We start from the raw sequence: 22,139 nt of genomic DNA, 5'->3' as shown, positions 1-22,139 counted from the left end.
AGGTGGGAGTACTTTCTGCTGACCACCAGACCCTTTGCTACATAAAGCTTAAGTGCTGTATACATACGCATATACCCACTGTACCCGTACCTCCTGGGACACCCACTGTCCTCTAACTTATAGGCTGAGTAGGTGGCTGGGCCACAGCAGCCTCGCTTGTGCTTCCTCTCCCTCTGTACCTCCTGCTGAAGAGGTCACCCTGTGTAGTGAAAACTGTGGCAGGGTACTGACCCAAGATTGGTTATGTGTGTTGACCTTGGGGCACAGAAATACTCTTTTCCCTTCAGACCCATTTGCTGTCCCCCTGCTTCAGCAGCAGAGGCAGAGCAGCCAGTTTCTGGTTGGTAAGGCCAGAAAGCCCACTGAGGGCCTATGAACAGAGGGGAGGCAGGGCTGTCTCGGCAGGCAGGCAAGCTCCACTCCAGACCGGGCCACCCTAAAGGCAGAGGAGGCCTCTACTCGCAGGCCAGCTTGCTATCAAAGCTGGACAGCGCAATGGCAAAGGCCTGCAGTGCACACAGTGGGTAGTTGTAATCCATGGTGAACACATCTTCTGCTACCCGGCCAAACTGCATGACGATGTAGTCCGCTGTGGCCATGCACAAGCAGGATGGTGGAGACAGGAAAGACAGACCACAAGAGGGAAGGAAAAAGAGATACCAAAGGCTCAGGAGAAGAGCAAGAAGGTAAAGAGGGGAGGTGGTACAGACAGCAGGGAACAGGGAAGAAAAGACATCCATTTAAAGGGTGTTCCCAAGCCCCAGGTTCAGCTGGGCACACAGAATCCAGGGCCAAGGCTCTAATCACTACAGTTGAAAAGATCTTTCTAATAATATAAGCCATATACCCCACACCCTGTCACTGGCCAGTATGGACTGGGGAGTGAGGGCTAGGCACCACACATAGTGTCAATAAGGAGGGACAGCAATACTCACGGTCATTGCCATGGATGATCTGGAAGTTCTTCACAGAAGCCTGTGTGACACGCCCATGGAAGTTGAGTACGTAGGACTGTGTGTCATCATTCCAGACTGGTGTCTTGTTTTGCAGCTCAATGATGCTCTCCGTGTTCTTGTTCTGCCAGCGTGCTAGCAGTGTCTCGTGCTCCTGGTGGTAGGGAAGTGAGGGCAGCCTTGGCATCACAACCACCCAAAGAGGGACCTTACCTACCCAGGAGCCAGGCATGTTAAGAGTCCCCTAAACTTCTGGGCTTTCTCGAGTTGTATCCCCTACACTTACACCTTGGGGGAATTCTGCCCTTAGAAGCTTATTCAGAGGCTGGGGCCTGGGGAAGTATTAGAGACTTACATTGCGGGGACGGATACAGACTCTCTCATGAACCATGTTCATGCCTGGGACAATCACACTCATCTTCCGAGGTCCCTTGAAGCCTAGGACATTTGTCTCCTGGGAAAACAAGAGAATTTAGCACCGGCTACTTTGAGTAGCTTACCCATGGGGAGACTGGGCCAAGGAGGCAAAGATGAATAAAATGTCTGCAACATCTATACTTGATAGTCTAATAGTCACCTCTAAATTTAGCACAGCCTAATTCGCACCCCATTCCTAACCTATCCACAATTTCTATCAGCTATATGTGCAGATTACAGCAGAATCTAAGACCACCACCAGACAGCCACTAATGCACTTTGCTTCTGCCCTCGGCCCACAAGGCTTTCTTCCCTGACATCTATTCTCAACACAGCATCCTTGCTGTCAGTCCTGGTAAAGGGCATGTTTTCTTCCCCTGCTGAAACTTATTCTATCTTCAGGGCCCTGTGTGATTCGGCCCCTAGTACTTAGTTTTCTTGCTGTCTTAACTCTCTTCTGCAATCACGCTGCCCTCAGACATATACACAGCTGGCGTTCATGTCTGATCTCCTCCTTGGCAAGAGCCTCCCTAAGGTCCACATGCACCTTGACATTTCATATATCTGTATCTCTAACTTGATTTTTAATTCTGAGTACTGATCAAGAACATATTTATTTCACTTACATCTGTTCTATGGCTTGCCTTTCAATAAAGATTTAAATACCATAAGAGTTTGTTTCTGTTTCCAATGTCCTAAGTCCTTCCAAAGTACCAGGAATGGACTCAGACTGCTTCTCTAAATTTGGCCGGTAGATGGCACTATGGGATCATGCGAAATGGCTGAGGAGTCATAGTCTCTACATAACCCTGCCCAAATTCACAAGACATCCATCCTTTTAAGTGAAGAAACCAAACTTGTAACAGAGCATGCTCATATATTCATATTCCATTCTTGTTCTTGTTGGTATATAATGTTAGCAAATGTACCAACTCCAAGCTTCAGTTTCCAGAGCATAGAAGAAACAGAATTACTGCAGCTGCAGCAGGGAGATGGGAGTGAGGTCCAGAAAGGAACCGAGGTCTCTACTTCCTCCTGCCCAGGAGATCTGCTGTGGTCAGAGCCTTGAAGACAGGTTAAGATCTAGGACCCTGTCCCACACAGGGTCATTCTACAGAGAAGAGCCCTTTAGATACAGCCTTGACCAACCATTAAGATACATGGGATGGTCTTCATCCCAGTCAGGCACTATGGCTTCAGTTTCATGTCTACCTAGAAACTACGAACTCACATAGCACACAGCTGCCAGCTCCTGGCGCAAAGTTCCACTTTCCAGTGTAGAAGATGAAGCCTTCTGAGGGTTGATGCCATTGTCATAAACAGTGAACTTCGTGCCCATCAGGTTGGATCTGAAAGAAAGGCACAATCAGCAGGCTTGTATGCCTCTTCCCATGGCATGGCACAGCCTGTTCTCTTACAGGAAGCCTACAGAGCATGTCTGCCAGGGGCAGACATGAGGACACAGTGGAAGTACTCCACAAGCAGTCAACTGTAAGTCAATGCAACTCAACGGGCATCTCGCTTCAATGAAGGAAATCCAGGAGTCAGTGTTCATGGGTTTCTATGAACCATAGGGGGGGACAGGGGTGCTGCTTTTTTTGGAAAGTAAGCAGAGTGACATCTAGGAGGCCAGAGGAGATTCTGTACCTCATGGAGAAAGGCTGTCTGTCCCTTCCAGGGCTATGTCCGGCTTTAGCTACTCACGTCTTCACTTACTCCTCAATGAGATCTCACTTGAGAGCCCCCCCCCCACTTGTCCTCTTCAGGGTTCCTCTGGCCAGAGAGCCAAAGTGACTCTTCCATGGTGGCATACATCATTGGCAACATCCTGTCACTCATGCTGGGCCTGTACCTCATACCTTGGAACAGCTTAGTCCTGTCTGACTCAAGGCTAGACACAGACTGCCCTGTGGTTGGACTTAATGGAGAGCATCTCAGAGAAATCAGAAGGCTTTCTGATCCCCTCCCTTGCCTTCCTAGAAGAGCACTGGTACCGTAATTTCCCAATGTAGCTGTCGCCTCCCCGAGACAAATCTGTCGGGTCCACAGAGATGAGGTAATTGGAAGTTTTGCTCTTCTTTCTCTTCCTTCCCGCCAGGAGGAATACCTTAAACAGTAAAGCAAAATCACCTTCCAGATCTAGCCTGTGGGGCCACAATTATGGTGGCCACTCACACACACATACATACACGCGGTCACCTTGCTTCATCTCCCCCAACACATCTATGTGTGCGTACACATACAAGCACTGACATGCCCATGAGTTCATCCAAAACCCTGGGGAACTGAGAGGCCACTGTCAGAGCTGAACATCCCTCATAGTCTAGCCTCTAGACTTCAAACTGAAAATACATGCCCAGAGAAACCTCACCTTCTTGCCATCCTCACGGTCTAGGTGCAGAAAGTAGGTGGGGTACATGCCCCGGTCCATCCCCTTCTTGTCCCGAGTGATGCGGCATTTGATGGTGATCCCTTGTGGGGCAGGCCTCAGAGCAAACTCCTCTAGATCCTGGACTTCAATATCTACTGGTGGCTCTGGGGCTGCTGGGCTGGGGGCTGAGGCTGCCTCCTATGGAGAAGAGAGTAGAAGTCTAAAGCAAAAGGCTCTTCACTTCAGATTGGTGGTCTTGGTGGTCTAGGATAAGAGTCTGCCTCCTGACTCAGTGAGGGAAGGAGAGGTAGGTCAAGATCCCTGGAATGTGGATGTGGCCACTGTGTGCACCCCAGGGTCAGGAGCTATCTTCTAGCCCCTCCCTTTCCTCAGTGGTTCCCGGAGTTGGAGACGGGGATAATTGCAGGTTCTCAGGAGGTCATCCTGTCCAAGTCCAGCTCTCCCTGCATCCTAGCCCTTTGACCTTGCTGAAGAGTCACACAGTGGAGAAGCAGAAGGGCTGAGCTGGAGAAACTTCATACAGACACCTAACCCAAGGAAAGCCAGCACCTAATGTTATCTCATGTTCTGGCTATCAACTTGATATAGCACAGAGTCAAGGGCGTGAAGAAGGTTGTGCTTGCCCAGACCAAAATGACCTCTGGCCATGTCATTTTGGATGGTCTTGATGTGAGGGCCTGGCCCACTGTGGGTGACACTATCCATCGGCAGGTGGGCTCAGGCTGTATAAGAAAGCTAACTGAGCATGAACCTGAAGAAAGTGCGCATGTGCACGAAGTGAGTGAGTCTGCAAGCAGTGTTCCCCCATAGCTTCTGCCTGGGGTCCCTCAATGATGGATTGTGATCACTGTGATGATGATGGCTGTGACAATGGAAGCCAAATAAACCCTTTCCTCTCCAAGATGCTTCTGGTCAGTGTTTTTATCACTAGAACACTACCTCTAGGCAGACCTAACCCCTGATGTCAACCTCCTACCAGGGATAGAGGCTGCTCCTCTTCACTCACCCTGATGGACTTTCTGCTAGTGGCAGAACTAGGGCGGGTGTTGCTGTTTAGCTGGGAGGAGCTAGAGCTGTTTTCATCCTCATCCTCTTCCTCATCAAAGCTCATGCTGCTGGAGATGCCTATGGTGAACAGGACATGGAGGAATGAGCAAGCAGACAAGTTTTATAGTGAGAATACAGGTGGTCACATGGAGATGCACATTCAGATTCTGACTCGCCTACTCCCAGGCACTCATACAGCCATCTGCACACGCCCTCACGTTGCTGTACGTACTCCCACTCATCCAGACACATACAAGAACACATGTCCTCTTTGGTGCATGTGCACACATGAACTGGGGCTCATCACGATTCTCTTTGGGATGTATCCCCACCACCCAATTTTAGCTCAGTCCCTACATCACATCTCTTCCTCACTATCAGTTACATCATCCCTATCGCTTGTGTATCAAGGTCTGAACTGAGCTGAACCTGCACAGAGAACCTCCTCCTCTGACTAGAGGCCATGGGTGGTATTGGCCATGGACTCTGACTTAGGTCCTCACTCAGTCTGTGGATGGGACTGGCTGCTTTTCCTAGCTTGCCCTGAACCTGTCTCAGCTGTCCTCCCTGACCCAGAGCAGCACTCTGGGTGGCCCTAAAAGCTCTTTCCCCATGAAGTAGTCTTTTAGTAGGTTCTTCATAGTGTGTGGATCTGCCAGGCTGCACCCAGGATTCCCTGGAGTTAAGGATGCCAGAGAAATTGGGAATGTGTTTCTAGGGAAGACATGCCCAGCCTCCCAGCAGCTCAGCAAATGGACAACTTCTTGTTGTCCAAACAAAAGGGAAAAGAAGTCTGCACGTAAACTTGGGCCTCACAGGAGTTACAGACAGGGATAGGCTGGTGGCTGGCTACCCCAGTTCACAATCGTTTTTATTAACTTGTCCTCATCAGGGGCCTTGACCCAAAACTTCTCAACTGATTCCAATAATGCCCCTCTGTGACATCCAGGGAGGGACTGGACCAAACACAAGAAGGCTATTTTCATAGAGAAGAGTGCATCTAACAACCTGGGACTGAGCTTTGGTCCCAGCTGGGCCCCCATGGGGCTCACCCTTCCTCTGCATCGTGGCACGGAGGTCCTGCCCGCTGGGCCGTGTGCCCCCACCGGCTGCTGTCTCCCCTGCATCCTTGGCGTGGTCTGACTGTCCCACAGTCAGGATCTGCACTGGGCCTTGGGCCTCAGACTTGTCTTCTGCCAGGGTTGCTGGCCCGCTGGTGCCTGCAGGCCAGATACTCCCGAGTTACATCCAGAGGGAGAGGAAAGCCTGGATTCTCAGGTGTCCACGAAGGGAGAGGGATGGATGACAGGACCCTCTGCAAAACCTCATTTGCAAAACTGGTTTTTAAAAAAACAACTAATGTTTACTGTCAACCTGTTAATACTCGAAAAACTGTAAAGAGATGTGGGCTTCATTTCTGCCAAGATAACTGCCAAGGGTTAGTTTGAAATACTCCACATCCTTAAGACAGACAGTGTCATCTACAGAATCAACTGCGCATTGGAAAGAACAAGACAGAAAACAAAGATCAACCCAAATCATAGCTGAGGGCAACAGTACTTCCTAGACACAGATATCTATCTACAAGCTACACATGCTGGTGTTCTCTTCACACACACACACACACACACACACACACACACACACACACACAAAATACACTCACATACATCATTAAAATAGGACCCTCTCTCAAAGGCTGTGGTTGGCACCTAGTCACAGTCCCATGCACATGGCCTCCTGTCCTAGGTACCCTGTCATTTGCTTGCAGAGCTTGCCTTCTTTGTATTTCCTGCCCAAGGAGCTGCAGCTTGAGTGACAGAAAAAGACTTGGCCCACAGGTGGCAGCTTCTCTGCCTGGCTGAGTGTTGCTCAGTGCCAGAACCAGCTCTAAAAACCCAAGGATCCTGACACCCCACTGTTCAACCATGACATGGTGACCTGGAAATCAATGATCATGAACAAGGATTGAAAAAACATAGACAGGAAACAGGACTTGGGGAAGTAGCCACCACCACTGTCATTGATCTCTAGGAATCTGTTAGATTGAGGGGCAGAGGGAACAAACTGGTCTGTGGGTCAGGCCTGGCTTGGGGCTGGGCGAGGGAGCTCAGGCTGAGGTAAACTGGGTGGAAGGGGGTGGTCCTGAGCCACAGTCAAGCTGTACTTCACTTCCTGGCCGACTGACAAGGTCTTCCACGCCCACAACCTAGCCAAGGTACTCATGAGCTAGACAAGGCCTACTGATGGCCACCCTGAGCACACCTGAGTTCAGTCAATGAGAAGCTCATATTGTACCACCTAAATAAAGTCAGGAGGATAAGCTCCACCCCCACAGGAGGTCTGAGGAGAAGGCAGGCTTACCTTTGTGCTTTCCTTTCTTCTCCTTCCTAGGGGCCCCACCCTGGCCCCCCGATGCAGCTGCTGCCTTGGTTTTCTTGGCTGAGGCTGGTGCTGGTGGACGGGTGGCTCCCAGCTGCACACTGGCAAGTGAGTCGGCCTCTTGAACTGCTCAGAAGACAGACAAATGGGTATGGGGTGAGATCAGCGCTCCCACTTAATCACAGTTCCCACCCCAGCCCTTGTGTAGTTCTTCACCCATATCATCCACCCACTCATCTCAACCAGGCAATGGTCAAGGGCAGGCCCTCAGACTACTAAGTGAAGTAGACAGCTAAGAACCAAAGTTCCAGGTCGGCCAACTATTCTAAGCCTGGGCAAGTACAGGGGGGAGTGTGGTGACAATGTGCCACAGAGGATGGGAAGGACATAAAGGCTGTATTTTCTGAACTAGATGAGAGCCAAGACAGGTACTCCAGGAAGCCCGCTGAGGTCTTGGGTGCCAAGCCCATGGGGTCCAGTGTGAGGGAGGAGGGGCTCTGTGAAACACAGCTAAGTATCAGGAAACACAGGGAAGTATCAGGAAAGGCACAGCCAGTGCCCTCCATAATCTCCACGGAGTAGGACCCTAACCTGCTCAAAATCTATAAGCAGTTTCTGAATACTCATAAGATGACAATCAATAGTCTCCACCCTGGCAGGCTCCACCCTCTCATTCCTCAACTCCAACTTATACTCTTCCACCAAGCATGCATCTAGCTATACCAGGCTGGTTTGGTGCCTTGCAGGAATCACACTCCTTTTAGGTTATGGTGTCGTTGTCTGCATTCTTCTTCCAATATGATTAATTCCTACTTCTGATTTCCTGGAAGTTCCAGAGAAGCTGTCTGCTACTGCCCAATGAGAGCCTGTCATCTCCTCACACAGCCTGGCTTCTTCCCACCAAAAACACTGCAAACACCTGCTAAAACTCTCTCCCCACCTAGACTGGAAGCGCCAGGGAAACAGAAACCACACCTGTCTGCTCACTCCGTACCCACAGTCACTAGTGCACATCCATTCACTGAATATTTAGGAGTTCATGGGTGTGTATCATGAATGAGCTTGGCAACAGGTCAAACACTTCCACTGGGAGGGTCAGTTCTGATGTCTCTTACCACCTCTGGGAGTGTGCACCTGCATTAACACCAACAGCCAGCAGGGGACAGGGCATGAGGTAGTTAAAGCTAGGGATGATAGTGGGCAGGCTCAGAAGTGTGGGTGTTGGTCAAACAGCAGGTGTGCAGCAGCCTTTCTTGGCTTTGTCCACCACTCACAGCTGGACAAAGACTGTGGGCCCCAGAGAAGCATCAGGAACCTCACACATATCCAGTGTACCCCACAGGGAAGGGCCCTAAAAGCCTCACCTATTCTGATCTCAGTGGGGAACAGCAATCATCTGAGTTTGGGTCCTGGAACGCACTGTGGTTTCTTCCAAGCTCTAAAGCCAATTCCTCCTTTTTATAAGTGAAGCAAAAAGGACAAGAGAGAACAAGCGACTTGCCACATCCATGAGCAAATCTTGCCATGGTAAAGGCAGTGGCATAGGAGCCAGGCTGCACAGGATCAAAACCAGTGGCTGCCATAGAAAATCGGGTACCTAATGTGATCCTCAGCACTGGCAAATACCCTGAGACAGCCTTTGTCAGCAGGAAGGAAGTGGATTTCCTCAGTGGGTATGTGCATGCATGGAGGAACCAACCTTACAGACTTTGCCAAGCCACGGCCTATGCAACAGGTGACGCACATCTAATTCCTTCCCTTTAAAGCTTGAGCTAAGAGCAAAAGCCAGGTAGGTGCCCATGGTCTAACTCCCCATTACTACTATGCAGGAAGCATCCACCTGCAAGGCTGGCACCAGCCCAGCAGAGGGCAGTAGAGACCGGGTCTGTTTAGCTCCTATTTCCTGCTTTCTCTCTCACAAAACAAACTCTGTGGCACTGAACCCAAGCAACCTAAGCTGAAGGAAGTCCTGGACACCCAGATGCAAAAGAGCCACCACACCTGCACAGGATGGGCTCTGAGCACTGAGTGTAAGGACTGAGGGAGTCAATCCTCAGCTTGGAGTAGCGACCTACTGGTCAGAAGGCCTCTGAGGAGGCAAGAGCTCAGAGGAGGAGGCATGCTCCCAGCCCAAGTAAGGCAGGAAGCTGGGATTGGTCACAAGAGAGAATGCTGGTGGGTGCTGGATCTCAGGGACATCCTTCAGATCAGAAACCTGGACCTTGGAACTCCCCGATCCATCAAGTTTAAGCCTTTTGGCCTCAAAATCTGACACAGGAGGTGACTGTCTGGACATAAACAGGAGCCCAAGGCTGTCTGTCTGCCTGCTTCATTCAGCTGTCCACCTGAGCCAGACACAACGCTCAGCCTCCGAAAACCCTACAGGATGAGTCCCGTAGGCCCCCACAACCCCCTACCACCACTGATCCCCAGGGTGTGGTACCCCCAGCACAGGGGATTTCCTAGATCAGCTGTCCCTGGGGCAGAGGCAGGGTGTACCTTGGTAGCTGGTGCTGCCACTGCTGCTGAGGTAGGACTCCACCAGGGGGGCTTGCTCCTCTGACTGCCGGGCCCTTCGGCTCCGGGGGCGCCCATCTGCATTGGCCTGCACCATCAGGGGCTCCTGGCGCTTCTTCTTCTGCTTCTGCTCCAACAGGGCCCGCTACAGAGGCACAGGGCAGGCACAGAGGTAGACTGGCCCACCACCTCCTCCAGGAGGAAGGGGTTCCCACAGTGGGGTCAAAAGGAGCACCCTGATCTCTGGGCTAGTTTCCAGAAGTTGTACTGGGGTCTCTAGCCTTCTCTGGGTAAGGACAAATGTTGTTGGCATCTGGTGACTAGCTGCCAGCCTGGCAGAAGAGGCGAGGACTGGGGAAGGGTTAAAATAATAAAACAGAGCTGATAAAGGAGGAGTTCAGCTCTCTGCCCATTTAACAGGGTCATCCAAAGAAGAGGGACTCATCGCTCCTAGACACCCCTGCCGAGGCTCTGTCTGCCCACCAGCCCAGCCTCACTTACCTGCCGGTCAAGCTTCTGCTGCCTCAGGTTGCTGCCCTCATCATCTAGGACACTGCAGAGGGAGAGAAAGGTATTCAGGGCTGCCCAGTGAGGTTCCAGGAGGTGGCCCAGACCCCACCCCCATCTTTTAAACTCCTATCCTGGTTCCCAGTGAGTCCACGTGGTGGAGGAAGAAAGAATGGTGGCTGCCAGCTAGGAGCTAATTCAAGACGAGAAGGCAAAGACCCTGGATCTGATGCCCAGTGCAAACAAAGCAAAGCCTTCAAGACTGGGTGTGGTGGATCATGCCTGTAATCCCAGCACTAGGGAGATTTACACAGGAGGACAGGGGTTCAAGGTCAGCTTGGAGACCCTGTCTTGAAAAATCAGAAAACAAAGGGCCAAGGCATATTTCTGCCATGTTGGTAGCTGATCCTCCTTCATTGCCTGAAAGACTTCTAAGCTAGCCTGGCTCTGGTAAAAACAGGAAAGACCTTCAGATGCCTGAGTAGGGCCAAGCCTGACAGAAAACGGGAGGACCCTGAGCTGTGGCCTCAGTCGTTAGCCAAACCCAAGAATGCTGTCCCACGGTGTGCCAGGACTTGTTTCCTTACCATCTTCTCATCTGCTTCTTCCCATCCTTTTCGGAAAGAGCTGGGTCCTCTGAGGCAGACCACCTCTCGACCCTAAATTCCTGGCTCCCAGGCAGGAATAGGGAATGTACTGACACAGCCCTGCTCCCCTAAAGAGGGCATAGTGTCCTCCTTTGAAAGAGGCTAAAATGTCAACTCGTTTCCCCAGGACAAGACCATGGCTAGGTAAGACTAAATGCATGAAGCCACAACTAGCTAAGGCACAGCCCAGCAAATGGTCTTTAACCCTTCCCTGGCCATGGACACACGGCTAGGTAGTACCAAGGGCATCTGATCCTTGAGTCCCACCAGTCTTAGGTCAGACAGTTTCTTCTCACAGATTGTTCCTGCAGAATATGAACAGGGAGCTGTTGTAAATAGTCTTTTTATTCACTGTGAAGATGTGTTGCTCTCACTGGCTTTAATAAGGAGCGAAATGGCCAATACCTACACAGGAAGAGATTAGGTGGAACTTGCAGACAGGGAAGAGTTCTAGGATGAGGAAGAGCAGAGGCACCCGAAGACACAGGGAGGAGCAAGATGAACACACACACCATGTGGTAGAGTACAGATAGGAAACATGGGCTAATTTAAGTTGTAAGAGCTAGTTAGTAACTGGTCTAAGCTATCAGCTGAGAATTTATAATTAATAATAAGTCTGCCTAGTTATTTGGTAGCTGGCTTGTGGGAAAGAAAATTCTGCCTACAGTGAACTAGTTATTTAAACCATTTAGCTTTCCTGTTAGATCGAGAGGCAGGCTTGATCATCTAAAGGTTAGTACAGTGTGTGTGGACAGGAAAAGACAAGGTCAAAAGTCACTCTGAAACTGAGGTGAGGTCATGCTTTCCTTCTGACAGCTGAACTTATACATCTCTTCAACTACTTATAGAGCTAGTCACCCATCACTACTCACCTCCCTGGCCACCTATGACTACTATGCCCTCTTTTAACTGACAGCTGTCCTAACTACTTGACAGGAGAAGGGGAGACCTTCTCTTGGTACCCTTGGGTTGATCTGCACATCAGGGGAGCCCCAACTGTTTGTAGGGCTGTGTACAAAATGTCCTCATTTACCAAACCCTCAGCTGCTGGAACACAGGAAAAAACACATCTCAAAGGCAAGGATCTAAGCTTCAGTCTTCCCAAGATAGCCCACCTGCCCAAGAGCACCTGTGTCTGGAGCTCCCAGACACATTACCAGGACCCAAGGCCTCAGCAAGCTGCCTAAAACTTCAGTCTGGATGAGCTGGTGAATATCTTGTCACGAAAAGCAGGCTGACACTGTGGGGCACCAGAAACCAGAGCACAGATGTCAGGTAATCAAGACACCAAGGGCCTTGAAAGGCTAGAGAGGCCACAGCTTCCCATCACCTCTACTTACACGGATGTGACACAAGAGCAGAGCATTCCCTGCCATCGATGTCCAAGCCTCATTGTCCACCAAGGTCCACACTCACTGCTTTTAGAACTTGGGTCAGAAATTCAGTAAGGGCTCTATCCAGTGATACCTGCTTTTTAAAAGGGCATGCTCTGGTTGGGCCCAACAACCTGTGATCCTGACACTGGTGTACTTGTGTCTGGACTCAGAAGTTTCTGTGTGATCTCTGTAAGTCAGTATTGGCTTCCTCTGTGCCAGCAGGAGAGGATATTTACCACTTACTGGGCTGTCACTGGCTACATTTTTTCAGAGGGCCGTGCTGGGGCAGGGGCAGGGCCCAGGTCATTACCTGGGTCATCCCAGGTACTGGTCTGGGCTAAGCAGGACAAAGAATATGCTTTCCTTGGTGCCAAAAGAAATTTCTAGAAACAACTAGAAAAGGTAAGGTGTGCATCAGCAAAGCCATCTGCAGAGAGGCTCCAAGACACACAGGGAGGTGCTTTCCTGTCAAAGAAACTGTCACACTGCCCTGGACCTTCCATGCAGTTGTGTCTGGGGTCAAAAACTATTTTCCATGAGCACAGTATTTCCTCTTTGGGAAGATGGACAAACAGCCACAGAACCATTGTAGTACCATTGATTACCAGATAAGATACAGGTAGTGGTAAACCAGCAGGCCTCCATCTTAGGCTTGTAAGCCATCTTATGGGTTTATGATTAAATCTGCTCCACCTATAATCTTAACTACAAATAGTCCTGTACTGCCTGTTCCAGGAAATGGCAACCATGCCTTTGCTTAGAAGGTTGTTATGACCAGCTTGTCATGCTTGTGTTCTGCTTCTGTGGTCCTCCGTCAGACCTTGTTTGCCTGCCAAATACCCCCTTTTGGAAACCCCCTACTCCTAAGCTATAAAACCTTATCTTCTCCACATCTAATGCTGATCTCTTGAACCCCACCTTAGGGAGAGATAGCTCTAATTAATTTGGCCATGATTTGGGTCGGTGGTCTTTCTCCTCAAATCTGTGGGATTAACAGTGGCAGGAACTTAACTATGTCCTTCAGGGAAGGATGAACACCAGGGCACAGTCTCTGAGAGATTCTAGAAGCCACAGATACATCAGCAGAGTCCAGGGAGCCACCCACCACCTCACTCAGCATCTGGAATGGTGCATGGCAGCATAACAGGTGCTGTTGGAAATGACCCCCTTGAGGCTCAGCAAAATGCACACAAGAGGCCCTATAATAACCCACCACCCACATAACACAAAAAGAAAGCCGGGTTTCTAGAGAGCGGCAAGAATGCTAGGTGGGGCAGTGACAAGCTTGTACTGGGTGGGGGGTGGTATTCTAGTAAGGACAGTGCATCTGGGCAAAGACAAGCTCCCTGGTGAATAACAAAAGAATCCCCAGTACAGCAGCTTGTGCTGAAACAGTGACAATAATGATGGCTGTCCCCAGGGGGAACAGAACCAAAGCGTCTTCCCTGCCCCCAAGCGGCCAGCCCTGCCTCTTCAGCTCCACTGCAGCACCATTCCTGGGGTGTCTGTCTTTCCTACAACACCTCCCTGGCCTGCCTCTCTGATGGGCATCGTTCTAGGCTGCACTAAATGATAACCATGCAAGGAGACATTAATGGCTTTTTAATGACTCTGGTTCCAAATATGGAATCACTGCCAAGCCCAGGCTGCCAGCTGCAGCCCCGCCAGGAGGCTCAGACAGACAGGGCACTGATGGATGGGTCTTCCAGCTGACCCTGGCGGCTCCTTCATTATGATCACCTCCTACTGGGAGCCAGACCTAGAAGGCCAAGGAATGTTCAAGTAACTGGCTCCAGTTTGCAGTATTCCCCAATTTGGCTGCTCGATCCAGGGTCAAAAAGGTGGCAACTTCAACTCCCATGGAGCCAGGTTATCTACAGCCACTCACTCCCCTGGAGGGACCAGACAGGTCTAGGGACTTGTGCTGTGGGCTGGAAAAGGCCAGTATTATTAGGAAACCTGTTTCTACCCTTCTCTTCCTACATTACGCTTTGTAAACTCTGGCTGATTCACCATTACTACCAGACAACACAGAGATAGACTCAGCCATCTGAATGCCCCATCCAAGCCCACATTGCAGTCTGACCCATTTTTCCTACCTCATTCCTTCCCTCAGCCATAGCAGAAGCTGCTCTGAACCTAAGAATCAGAGCAATAAGCTATAAGAAAGGACAAGCCACCCAGAATGTCTGGCTGCAACCTGAACCAAACAGAAGAATGAGGGAAGCCCATGCCCATGGCTCCCACTGCCTAGCAGCTGCTCGGCACACAGTTGGAAATGGGGACAGTTCTGCCTCTGAGGATGGGCCATCTCCTTCCTGCCAGGGGTTCCTAAACATACTGAGTGAATTAAAGCTGCTGGTGGCACTGGCATTGGCTTGGTAATTCAGAGCTACTGGGGTACATGCTCCAGAATCAAGTTTGTTGTACCATGTGGTTCTCTAATAATCAGCCATGCAAATGACTCTTGCGACCACAGCTGGTGATCTTCAAAGAGTAAAAAAACTGAAGTTTCCAGAAGGAATTATCTAAGGTTATCAAAACAAGGCACCTGAGGCTAAACCTGGCAGCAGAACTGGAGGTATGTGTGTGTGTGAGGGATGGCAGTATGTGTGGAGTGTCTAATAAGAGCCAAAAGGCAGGAAAACCAGAGTCTTGCTTAGAATCAACCCAAGGAAACCTTTCCAGTCACAGCTGGCTGGTGGAAGATGTTTGGTAGGAAGGCTACATAGCAGAACAAAGAAATAGTGAGAGGGCCTATGTAGACCCTTGCAGTCTGAGATTCTCTATGGCCTGGAGCTGTTCTTACAAAGGGATTCTGGAGGCTTTGGGTGAAAGAGAGCACATCAGGTGTGCTGAGAACCCAGGAATGGGACCAGGAAGTCAAGGAAACCCAAAATGTTGTCTGGAGTGTGACATCACTTTGATTTACAGAGGTAGCATTTTATCTCTACTGGGCAATGCTGAAGACTCAGCTAGACATCACACAAGGTCACTGCTCTCAAAGAGTTAATGATTTGGTGAAGGAAGCCCTGAGTACTGCAGGCAAGAACACTGAAGGTGAGTGTAAATAGATGGCTCAGCAGGTAAAAATGCTTACTACCCTTGCAGAAGACCTGAGTTCAGTTCCCAGCACCCACATGGCAATTTACAACTGCCTGAAACTCCAGTTCTACGGGATATGATGCCCTCTACTGGCTTCCACTAGTGCCTGCATGCCCAAGGTACACATAGACTCACACAGGTACACACAAACACACACACATAAAAATAATAAGCAAATTAAAAAAAGTACTGGAGACAATATGCCTGGAGCCACAGTCCTTCCTCAGAGCTCTACCCACCTACAACTTATAATAGGTATAATAGTCATACACTACAGGCATCTAATAATCTTCAAAAATACTGGTAAGGAGAAATGGGCAGAATTGGAAACTACTAGTAATGGGAAACAAAAGGCAAAACATGATTCTAGTTGTTGATCTTTATACATGAAATGGCTCCCTTTTTAAGTCAGAATGTGAGCTTAATCCATGATCATTAGACAGTGAGCCAAAATTACCCCTAAGAAGATTAGCACCAACTATCACTGCTTTGAAGAAAATGAGCCGAGCCCAGGGAATGCAGGATGCAACCGCCAGAGAGAGAAAGAGCTAACTCATCAGTCTCTCTCCCCCATATGCCATATTCCAGTCTGTCGTGCTGTGGCACTAGGAAAACCTCATGTTAGTCAAAGCACGTGTACACATGCTGCCCCCCCCCCACCCTTGCTCGGCTGCGAAGAAGCATGCCTTGTCTTCTGTCCCAGTTTTCTGCCATCAGGCAGACCTGTGGCTTTGCCTGCAATCAGCAGCCTAGTAATGCTAAGGGCCATTTGAATCTCCTCTCAACACAGGTCTCCCCTACTGGGAAGGCTACTTAAGTCCAGGGCTTTCCCAGGCTCTGCACATGCTCAGAGAGACTGGCCAGGGCAGGGGATGATCCTTCTGATGATAGCCCACCTCCAGCTGAATACCTACCCTCCCTACTCTACAGAACAGGGAGACAGATGACAGCAATGGAGAAAGGAAGCAGGGTGGGCCTCCAGGGTGCCAAGCTGCTTCCATGGCTAGGTTTTCAGGGTGGTAGGATTGGGTGCTTTCAGCTGAGTGTGGGAGGGAAAACGGGACAAGGGAGTTAGGCATGGGCTGGGTTGAATGTCAATCACCTATTTCAGGATACCAATGCCCTGGGCACTTGCAACAGATTTCTCAGAGACAATCCTACCTCCCAGAGGTCAGTCTCTTTTCCCAGTAGCAGGCTGAAGCCTCCCTAGCTGGAGGTAGATTTTTTTCTATAAGCTTTGCAAGTTGTTTTAGTCCTTGGGTCCCTGGGAGAATCAGCGTTGAACCATGACCAGCCTAGCCTTCCATTTGTCAATTCTCAAACATGCTGTTATCCCCATAATCACAGTGTAGCCTGTGGATGGCCAGTGAGACTGAGGTACAGGCTCACATGTCTGCAGGCGATAATGTGTATGACTCTCTGAGCACATGTGTCTCTGTGTGTGTTGCTGCAAAGACAGAAAATAACTCTGGAAGCTCCATGGAAGCTAGGCTCAGAGACAGTAATAATTCTCAAGAAAATCCCTGAGTTCCCAGGCCCATGACAGGTGCCTGTTGGTAGAAAGACCAACAGCTTTTAACTAGCTTCAGGCAGTTCCAGCTGGTTTCTATTTGGGATTCTATCTGGACAGACTCCTAGAATGGCTGTCAGAATCACTTCCTGTCAGCAACCAGGCTCTGCATCCTTGCCTAGGGCCTGCACGTGGGCGTGGGTCCTGAGTGTCTGATTCTGCAACCCACTGAATGTGCACCTGGGTCAGCAATAAAAAGTGGGTCTTGGCAGTCCAGCACCCTTTTTACACACATGCCTCTCCAGGAGGCTTAGGGAGCCTGGTAGCCCATGGCAACTAGAGAGCCAATGAGTGGTCATGGATGTGGCGCTGCTATGGCAATGAGCTCTTTTCCCTGGTAATAGAATTGAGTAGAGTGGATGGAGAAAGGCCTGCACCTGTGTGAGGCTGGAGACCACCCCTCCCCCACCTCCCACTCAAGAAAACCCCCACCTCCCACACAAGAAAAGCTGGGTCAGACCAACCAAGTATCCAGGAACAGGAGGTGGGTCAGGGCTCTTGAGTGCATGTGAGCGTGTGAGAGCAATTTTCTGTATTGTGAGCCAGTAGTTACAAGTGGGTAACTACTACTGAATCTCTGAAAGGTACTGAATAGTACTTGTGAATAGGTAGTACAGTGTATTCCTATACAGATGTGAATATGCACAGATTTTTAAGTATGCACCCGGATGGCCCAAGAATTAAGGTTTACAGAGATATACGGGTACATGTATATGTAAGCTGCCCTATTGGTCTGAGCTCTAACCATTTCACAAATGCACGCTTTGGAGATAAGAACTTAACAGTATGGAAATCTTTGGCCCAGCGCGCAAATGCCCTCCGTGTGTATGCAAGCGTGAAGATGCAGGGGTGTGTGCGCACAAGCTATCCAGGCACGCATGTCCTGGGTGCTGGGCCTAGAAGGCAGCTCACAGCAGTTCCTTTCTCCATGTGCCACCAGACTCAACAAAGCCAGACAGAGATCCTTTCAAAACCCTTGATGTTGAGTTGGGTGGGGCAGGGCAGTGGCTTCGAGGCCCTCAAAGTTGGGATGAAAAACCTTGGTACCTCCAACCGCGCCTCTGGTGTTGGAAAGGATGCGGAGGGCATCAGATCCTGCCTCCAGGCCAGATGACCGGACTGACGCTGTATCCCGATTCAGGAGGTGGTGTATGCCATGGCAGCAAGCTCCCGCCCTCCCCACACCCTCAGCGTTAGAGTAGGGGTTCGCACGCGCGCGCCCCGGGGCCGGGGAAGCCCGGCCCGCGTACCTGTAGGGAATCCAGTCGGAATGCGGCTTGGAAGTCATGTCTCTCGGGGGCGGGGCGGCGGCTTCGGCTGAAGCCGGGACCGCTCGGGGCTGACGCGGGGACCCTGCTCAGCACTCGGGCCGCCCCGGGCCGCATCCTCCCGGGCCCCGCCGCTGGGCCCCGCCGAGGCCCTCTCTGCACGCCAGGGCCCCGGCCGCGAGCTCTCAGAGCGGCTTGCCTGTGCGTCGCGGCGGGGAGGGAGAAGCGGCTGGAGTGCGCGGGGCCGCGGGAGCGCGCGGGCTGGAGCGCGCCCGAGGCGGGAGAGGTAGTCCGCACCGCAGGGCGCCCGGGGCTGAGCTCTGCGTGGCAGCCGCCGCCCCGCCCCTGGTCCCGCCCCAGAGGAGACCCCACCCCGACCCGTTGGATGCTGATCGCGCGGCGCCCACCCTCTGCCGAGAGGAGTTGTCAACTAGCCCGATTCTCCCTCTAGGACCTCAGCTATCTCAGATTTATCGGGGACAGAGCAGAGTAGGGGGACTCCAGTTAGAGCTGTTAGAGAACCTCTGGGCTGAGTACCAAGGCCTGCTTCTTTCTCAACCTTCCATTTCACGTGTCTGCCTCCAGAATCTTCTCATCTTTAGTTTTAGTAGAAGTGTTTCCTCAGCCAGGCTCCTTCTTTTGGACCTGACATTTCCTGTCTTTGTTTCCAAGACCAAGGGGAAGGGTATGTTAACTGTTGTACTCCGGGCCCTTAGAAATTTGGAGCATTAGTGGGCACAATAGCTTTGAGAAGCAAATATTATATCCCTATTTCCCAGAAAATGAAGTCTGAGGAATGCTAACCGGCCAAAGGGAAAGTGTTAGAGCTGAAATCGAACCTTCAGAGGCCTTTTAGAGGACAAGATCCTCTTAACCTTGAATGCTGATGAGGTCCTGGCTGTGACCAGGACCCATAGTTAATAACACACAGGAGAAGGAAGGGTGAAAAATCCATAGCAGGGCTAGTTGGAAGCAGGAGAGAAGCCAGGTGCTCAGCGATGCATCAGGCTTTCTGAAAGGCTAGCCTGAACCCTGTAGAAGGGATCCTCAAGTGTAACTTGGGCTCAACCACCCACATGGTCTGGCAGAACTGGGAAGTGTTTGGGAATGACTCCCATGCTTAGGGTGGGTCCCATCTTACTGCCCTGGGGAGAAACCAACGTCCACACCTGGGGCTTCTTTCAACTTCTCAGCCTTGACTGCCCCATAAACTACAACACAATGATGACGATCAATGGACTGCTTGATGAGCTGTCAGGAGTTTGAAGCTTTGTTAGGAGAGATCTGTATAACTTCATTAATCCTTACCACCACTCTGCGAAATGTATTAATATTGTACATGATTTTTTTCAACACAGGAAACTGAGGCACATGCTCAAGGTCCTTGGTGAAGCCAGCATTCACAAACCAGCTCTCAGGCTATGTTCTTCACCCTCTGCTTCTTAATAGTACATGTAGTGCATGTGTGTACACTCCCAAGCCCCTCTCTGACTAGGGAGGAATCTTAGCTCCCTAAACACTGTGATCTTTGAATGGTTGTCAACCTCTTAAGGGAAATTACTGTCACCATAGACCTCAGGAAAAAGGGGAAATCACCTGAGAATAGGGTGTAGTGCCTTGCCTTCAGGTCTCCTACCTGTTCTCCACACAGCCTCCCAGAAAGGGCAGTAGAGAGGGGCTGGTTGGTTCCCCCTCCCCTGACAGCTCATAGCATAACAGCAATGCAACTCCCCCCAAGAGGCTTCTGTTCTTTGGGCTAGAACCAGGCCTAATAGTTGTGCAAGAGGCATTGACCCCTGAACTCCCTGTTGTCCATGCCATCTCTGCCAGAGTTATAATTTGCTGTCTATCTTTTTAGAATGACAAGTGTCTGGAAGACTTTCCTGTCATGACTTTGAGGCTGCATTTTCCCCTTTCTTCCCAAATTATCTGACACCTAATGCAATCAGAACTAAGTTGGAAGGTCTCGGGAGCCTGGAGTAATTGAATCTATTAAGCAGACTCTTCAGGCTCTGTCCTAAGGGAGCAAAATCTGGAGGTAGAGTGAGGTGCAGAAATAAGACAGTTTCAGTGGCTTCTCTTTCTGCAGGAGCCATGGACACACATGGGATTCAGAAGGACCAGGAAGACTGCCAGTACACACATGAGTGTGTGTGTATACCTAAGAATATGTATGTACATAAAATGTGGATCAAGAGCATGTGTGCATGCATGAGGGTGTGTGTGCACGTGTGTGAACATGTGAGTACATGTGCACATTGTATATGGGGAAGCTAAGGATGTGTGTGTGTGTGTGTGTGTGTGTGTGATGTTCAAGAGAAAGGGGAATCATGTGCCTCTGCATAAGTAAGTATGTGAGAAGTATGGAGACAGTCTGGGGATGGGGTGAGAGAGAGAGAGAGAGAGAGAGAGAGAGAGAGAGAGAGAGAGAGAGAGAACTGTGTGAGCCCCTCTATAGACAGTGCAGGTTTACACAAGAACATTGATGTTTGTTTGTTTGTTTGTTTTGTGGTAGGAGAGGAAGATGTGGGTGTTCTGCAAGGTTTGTAGTGTTAACACTTAACTCACAACTCATGGAGGGTTTTCCCACTTGAGAGGCATCCCTAGTTCACTTTTTAAGTTAACCCTGGTGGCCCCATCAAAAAGCCACTCTAGAAAGCCACATAGAGAATTTTATACGAGGCCATGAAGCACTTCTACACAACAAACCCAACATACCTTCCTCACCACTGGTCTAAATACTGTAAGGTTGGGATATGGGCTAGAAATTTAAACTCTCTTCATTATACTTTAGGCCATTTTTAAAAGCAAACTAGAGACAGTGTGTGAGGGGGCATGCCATCTAAGCTTGAGGATCCTAGAGTCAGTTTTTCTCCACACATCAGTTCACCTAGAGAAGGTTTGCATTCCGGCACTGTTACTGCCATGTAGAATTTTACATCTTCTATGCTTAGGGCAAGTATATTGAATGAGGCTATCTTTTTCAATTTTGGAGGGAAAGGAGTATGACTAATAAATGAGTGTGTATGTAGATTGGGCCCTGCCTGGTGGCTTGATATTGAGACCCTGTAGCCTGACAAAAGCGATCCAAATCAATCAGACGTCTACTAGACCTTACTGGGTCGAAGGCTGATGCAGGGTTTGGTGGCTTTGGCAGGGATAAGGGGCAAGACTGCTGTCAGGGAATTGTCATTCTTGCAGTGTAAAAAGGAAGAAATAATAACTATATCAGTAACCAAGTGCTGGGGGAGGGGAGACCAGAGGAGGAACAGCCAATGACATTGGAAGGAAAAAACATTAATAGAAAAGGGTAATGGTTGATTTTGGTCTTGAAGAATGAGGAAAAAAAATTTATAGATAGGCAAGAAAGGAAAGGGTGAAATTAATAGTTACCAAGACTCTATGAATATCAGATACTAAGCTTACTCTAAACTAGGTGTTATGGGCAAAGTCACAGACACAGAAGAGTGTGTTAGCCAGTGTGCTGGTGTGTGCCGAATGGTTTCTGGTGGCAGCAGGTAGGTCTAGAAAGTTGAGTAAAGCTGGATCATCTGCCAGGGTGTTTGGATTTTATCCTATAGCCAATAGGGAGTCACTAAAGGGCTTTAAGATGAGGATAAACTTCCCAGGAGTACCTTTATATAATTATAATTATGGACAAGATAACCACAAGGAGACAAGGCTAATAAATAGTATAGAAAACTGCTAGATGGCTAGTAGGAAAAGAGAGTAAGGGGTGAAATTAGTAGGGAGGGCAAAATGTGTATCAATACGAACAGTTCTGATTACAAGAGTAAGTATTTTCGATGAATTTAGAGTGAGAAGAAGTGGCTTATGAGATGGGATGTCCTTTTGAGCATCCCACCATGATCAAACATTTCAGGGCTTTTCAAAGCTGTGGAGTAGATGGTAGCATGTCAGTGGTCAGAAAGTACTCCATGTAAGTCCTATTTAAAGA

At 49.8% G+C, this 22,139-nt stretch overlaps 1 protein-coding gene across 2 annotated transcripts in view; it reads right to left on the bottom strand.

The window, feature by feature from the left end:
* Positions 1 to 242: 242 nt before the first annotated feature.
* Positions 243 to 22,139, bottom strand: part of Tub (TUB bipartite transcription factor) — a 75,205-nt gene continuing 53,308 nt past the window's right edge. Inside the window, exons 1-12 of one of the 2 annotated variants that reach the window (XM_051192594.1) lie at positions 18,164 to 18,478; positions 10,210 to 10,261; positions 9,691 to 9,853; positions 7,174 to 7,317; positions 5,862 to 6,029; positions 4,769 to 4,887; positions 3,742 to 3,939; positions 3,365 to 3,477; positions 2,602 to 2,719; positions 1,309 to 1,407; positions 936 to 1,107; positions 243 to 589 (exon numbers count right to left, since the gene is read on the bottom strand). In XM_051192594.1, the coding sequence (XP_051048551.1) occupies positions 456 to 589; positions 936 to 1,107; positions 1,309 to 1,407; positions 2,602 to 2,719; positions 3,365 to 3,477; positions 3,742 to 3,939; positions 4,769 to 4,887; positions 5,862 to 6,029; positions 7,174 to 7,317; positions 9,691 to 9,853; positions 10,210 to 10,261; positions 18,164 to 18,201 (1,518 nt within the window). In that variant the 5' untranslated portion in view covers positions 18,202 to 18,478 and the 3' untranslated portion in view covers positions 243 to 455. Of the gene's footprint in view, positions 590 to 935; positions 1,108 to 1,308; positions 1,408 to 2,601; positions 2,720 to 3,364; positions 3,478 to 3,741; positions 3,940 to 4,768; positions 4,888 to 5,861; positions 6,030 to 7,173; positions 7,318 to 9,690; positions 9,854 to 10,209; positions 10,262 to 18,163; positions 18,479 to 22,139 lie in introns of those variants that run through there. The other variant, XM_051192592.1, reaches the window with a different exon arrangement.

This window comes from Phodopus roborovskii, unplaced genomic scaffold (genome assembly GCF_943737965.1).
Source record: "Phodopus roborovskii unplaced genomic scaffold, PHOROB, whole genome shotgun sequence".
Classification (NCBI taxonomy): domain Eukaryota; kingdom Metazoa; phylum Chordata; class Mammalia; order Rodentia; family Cricetidae; genus Phodopus; species Phodopus roborovskii.
Note: the sequence above shows the minus strand (reverse complement) of the source record. Positions and strands in the feature narration are given on the sequence as shown.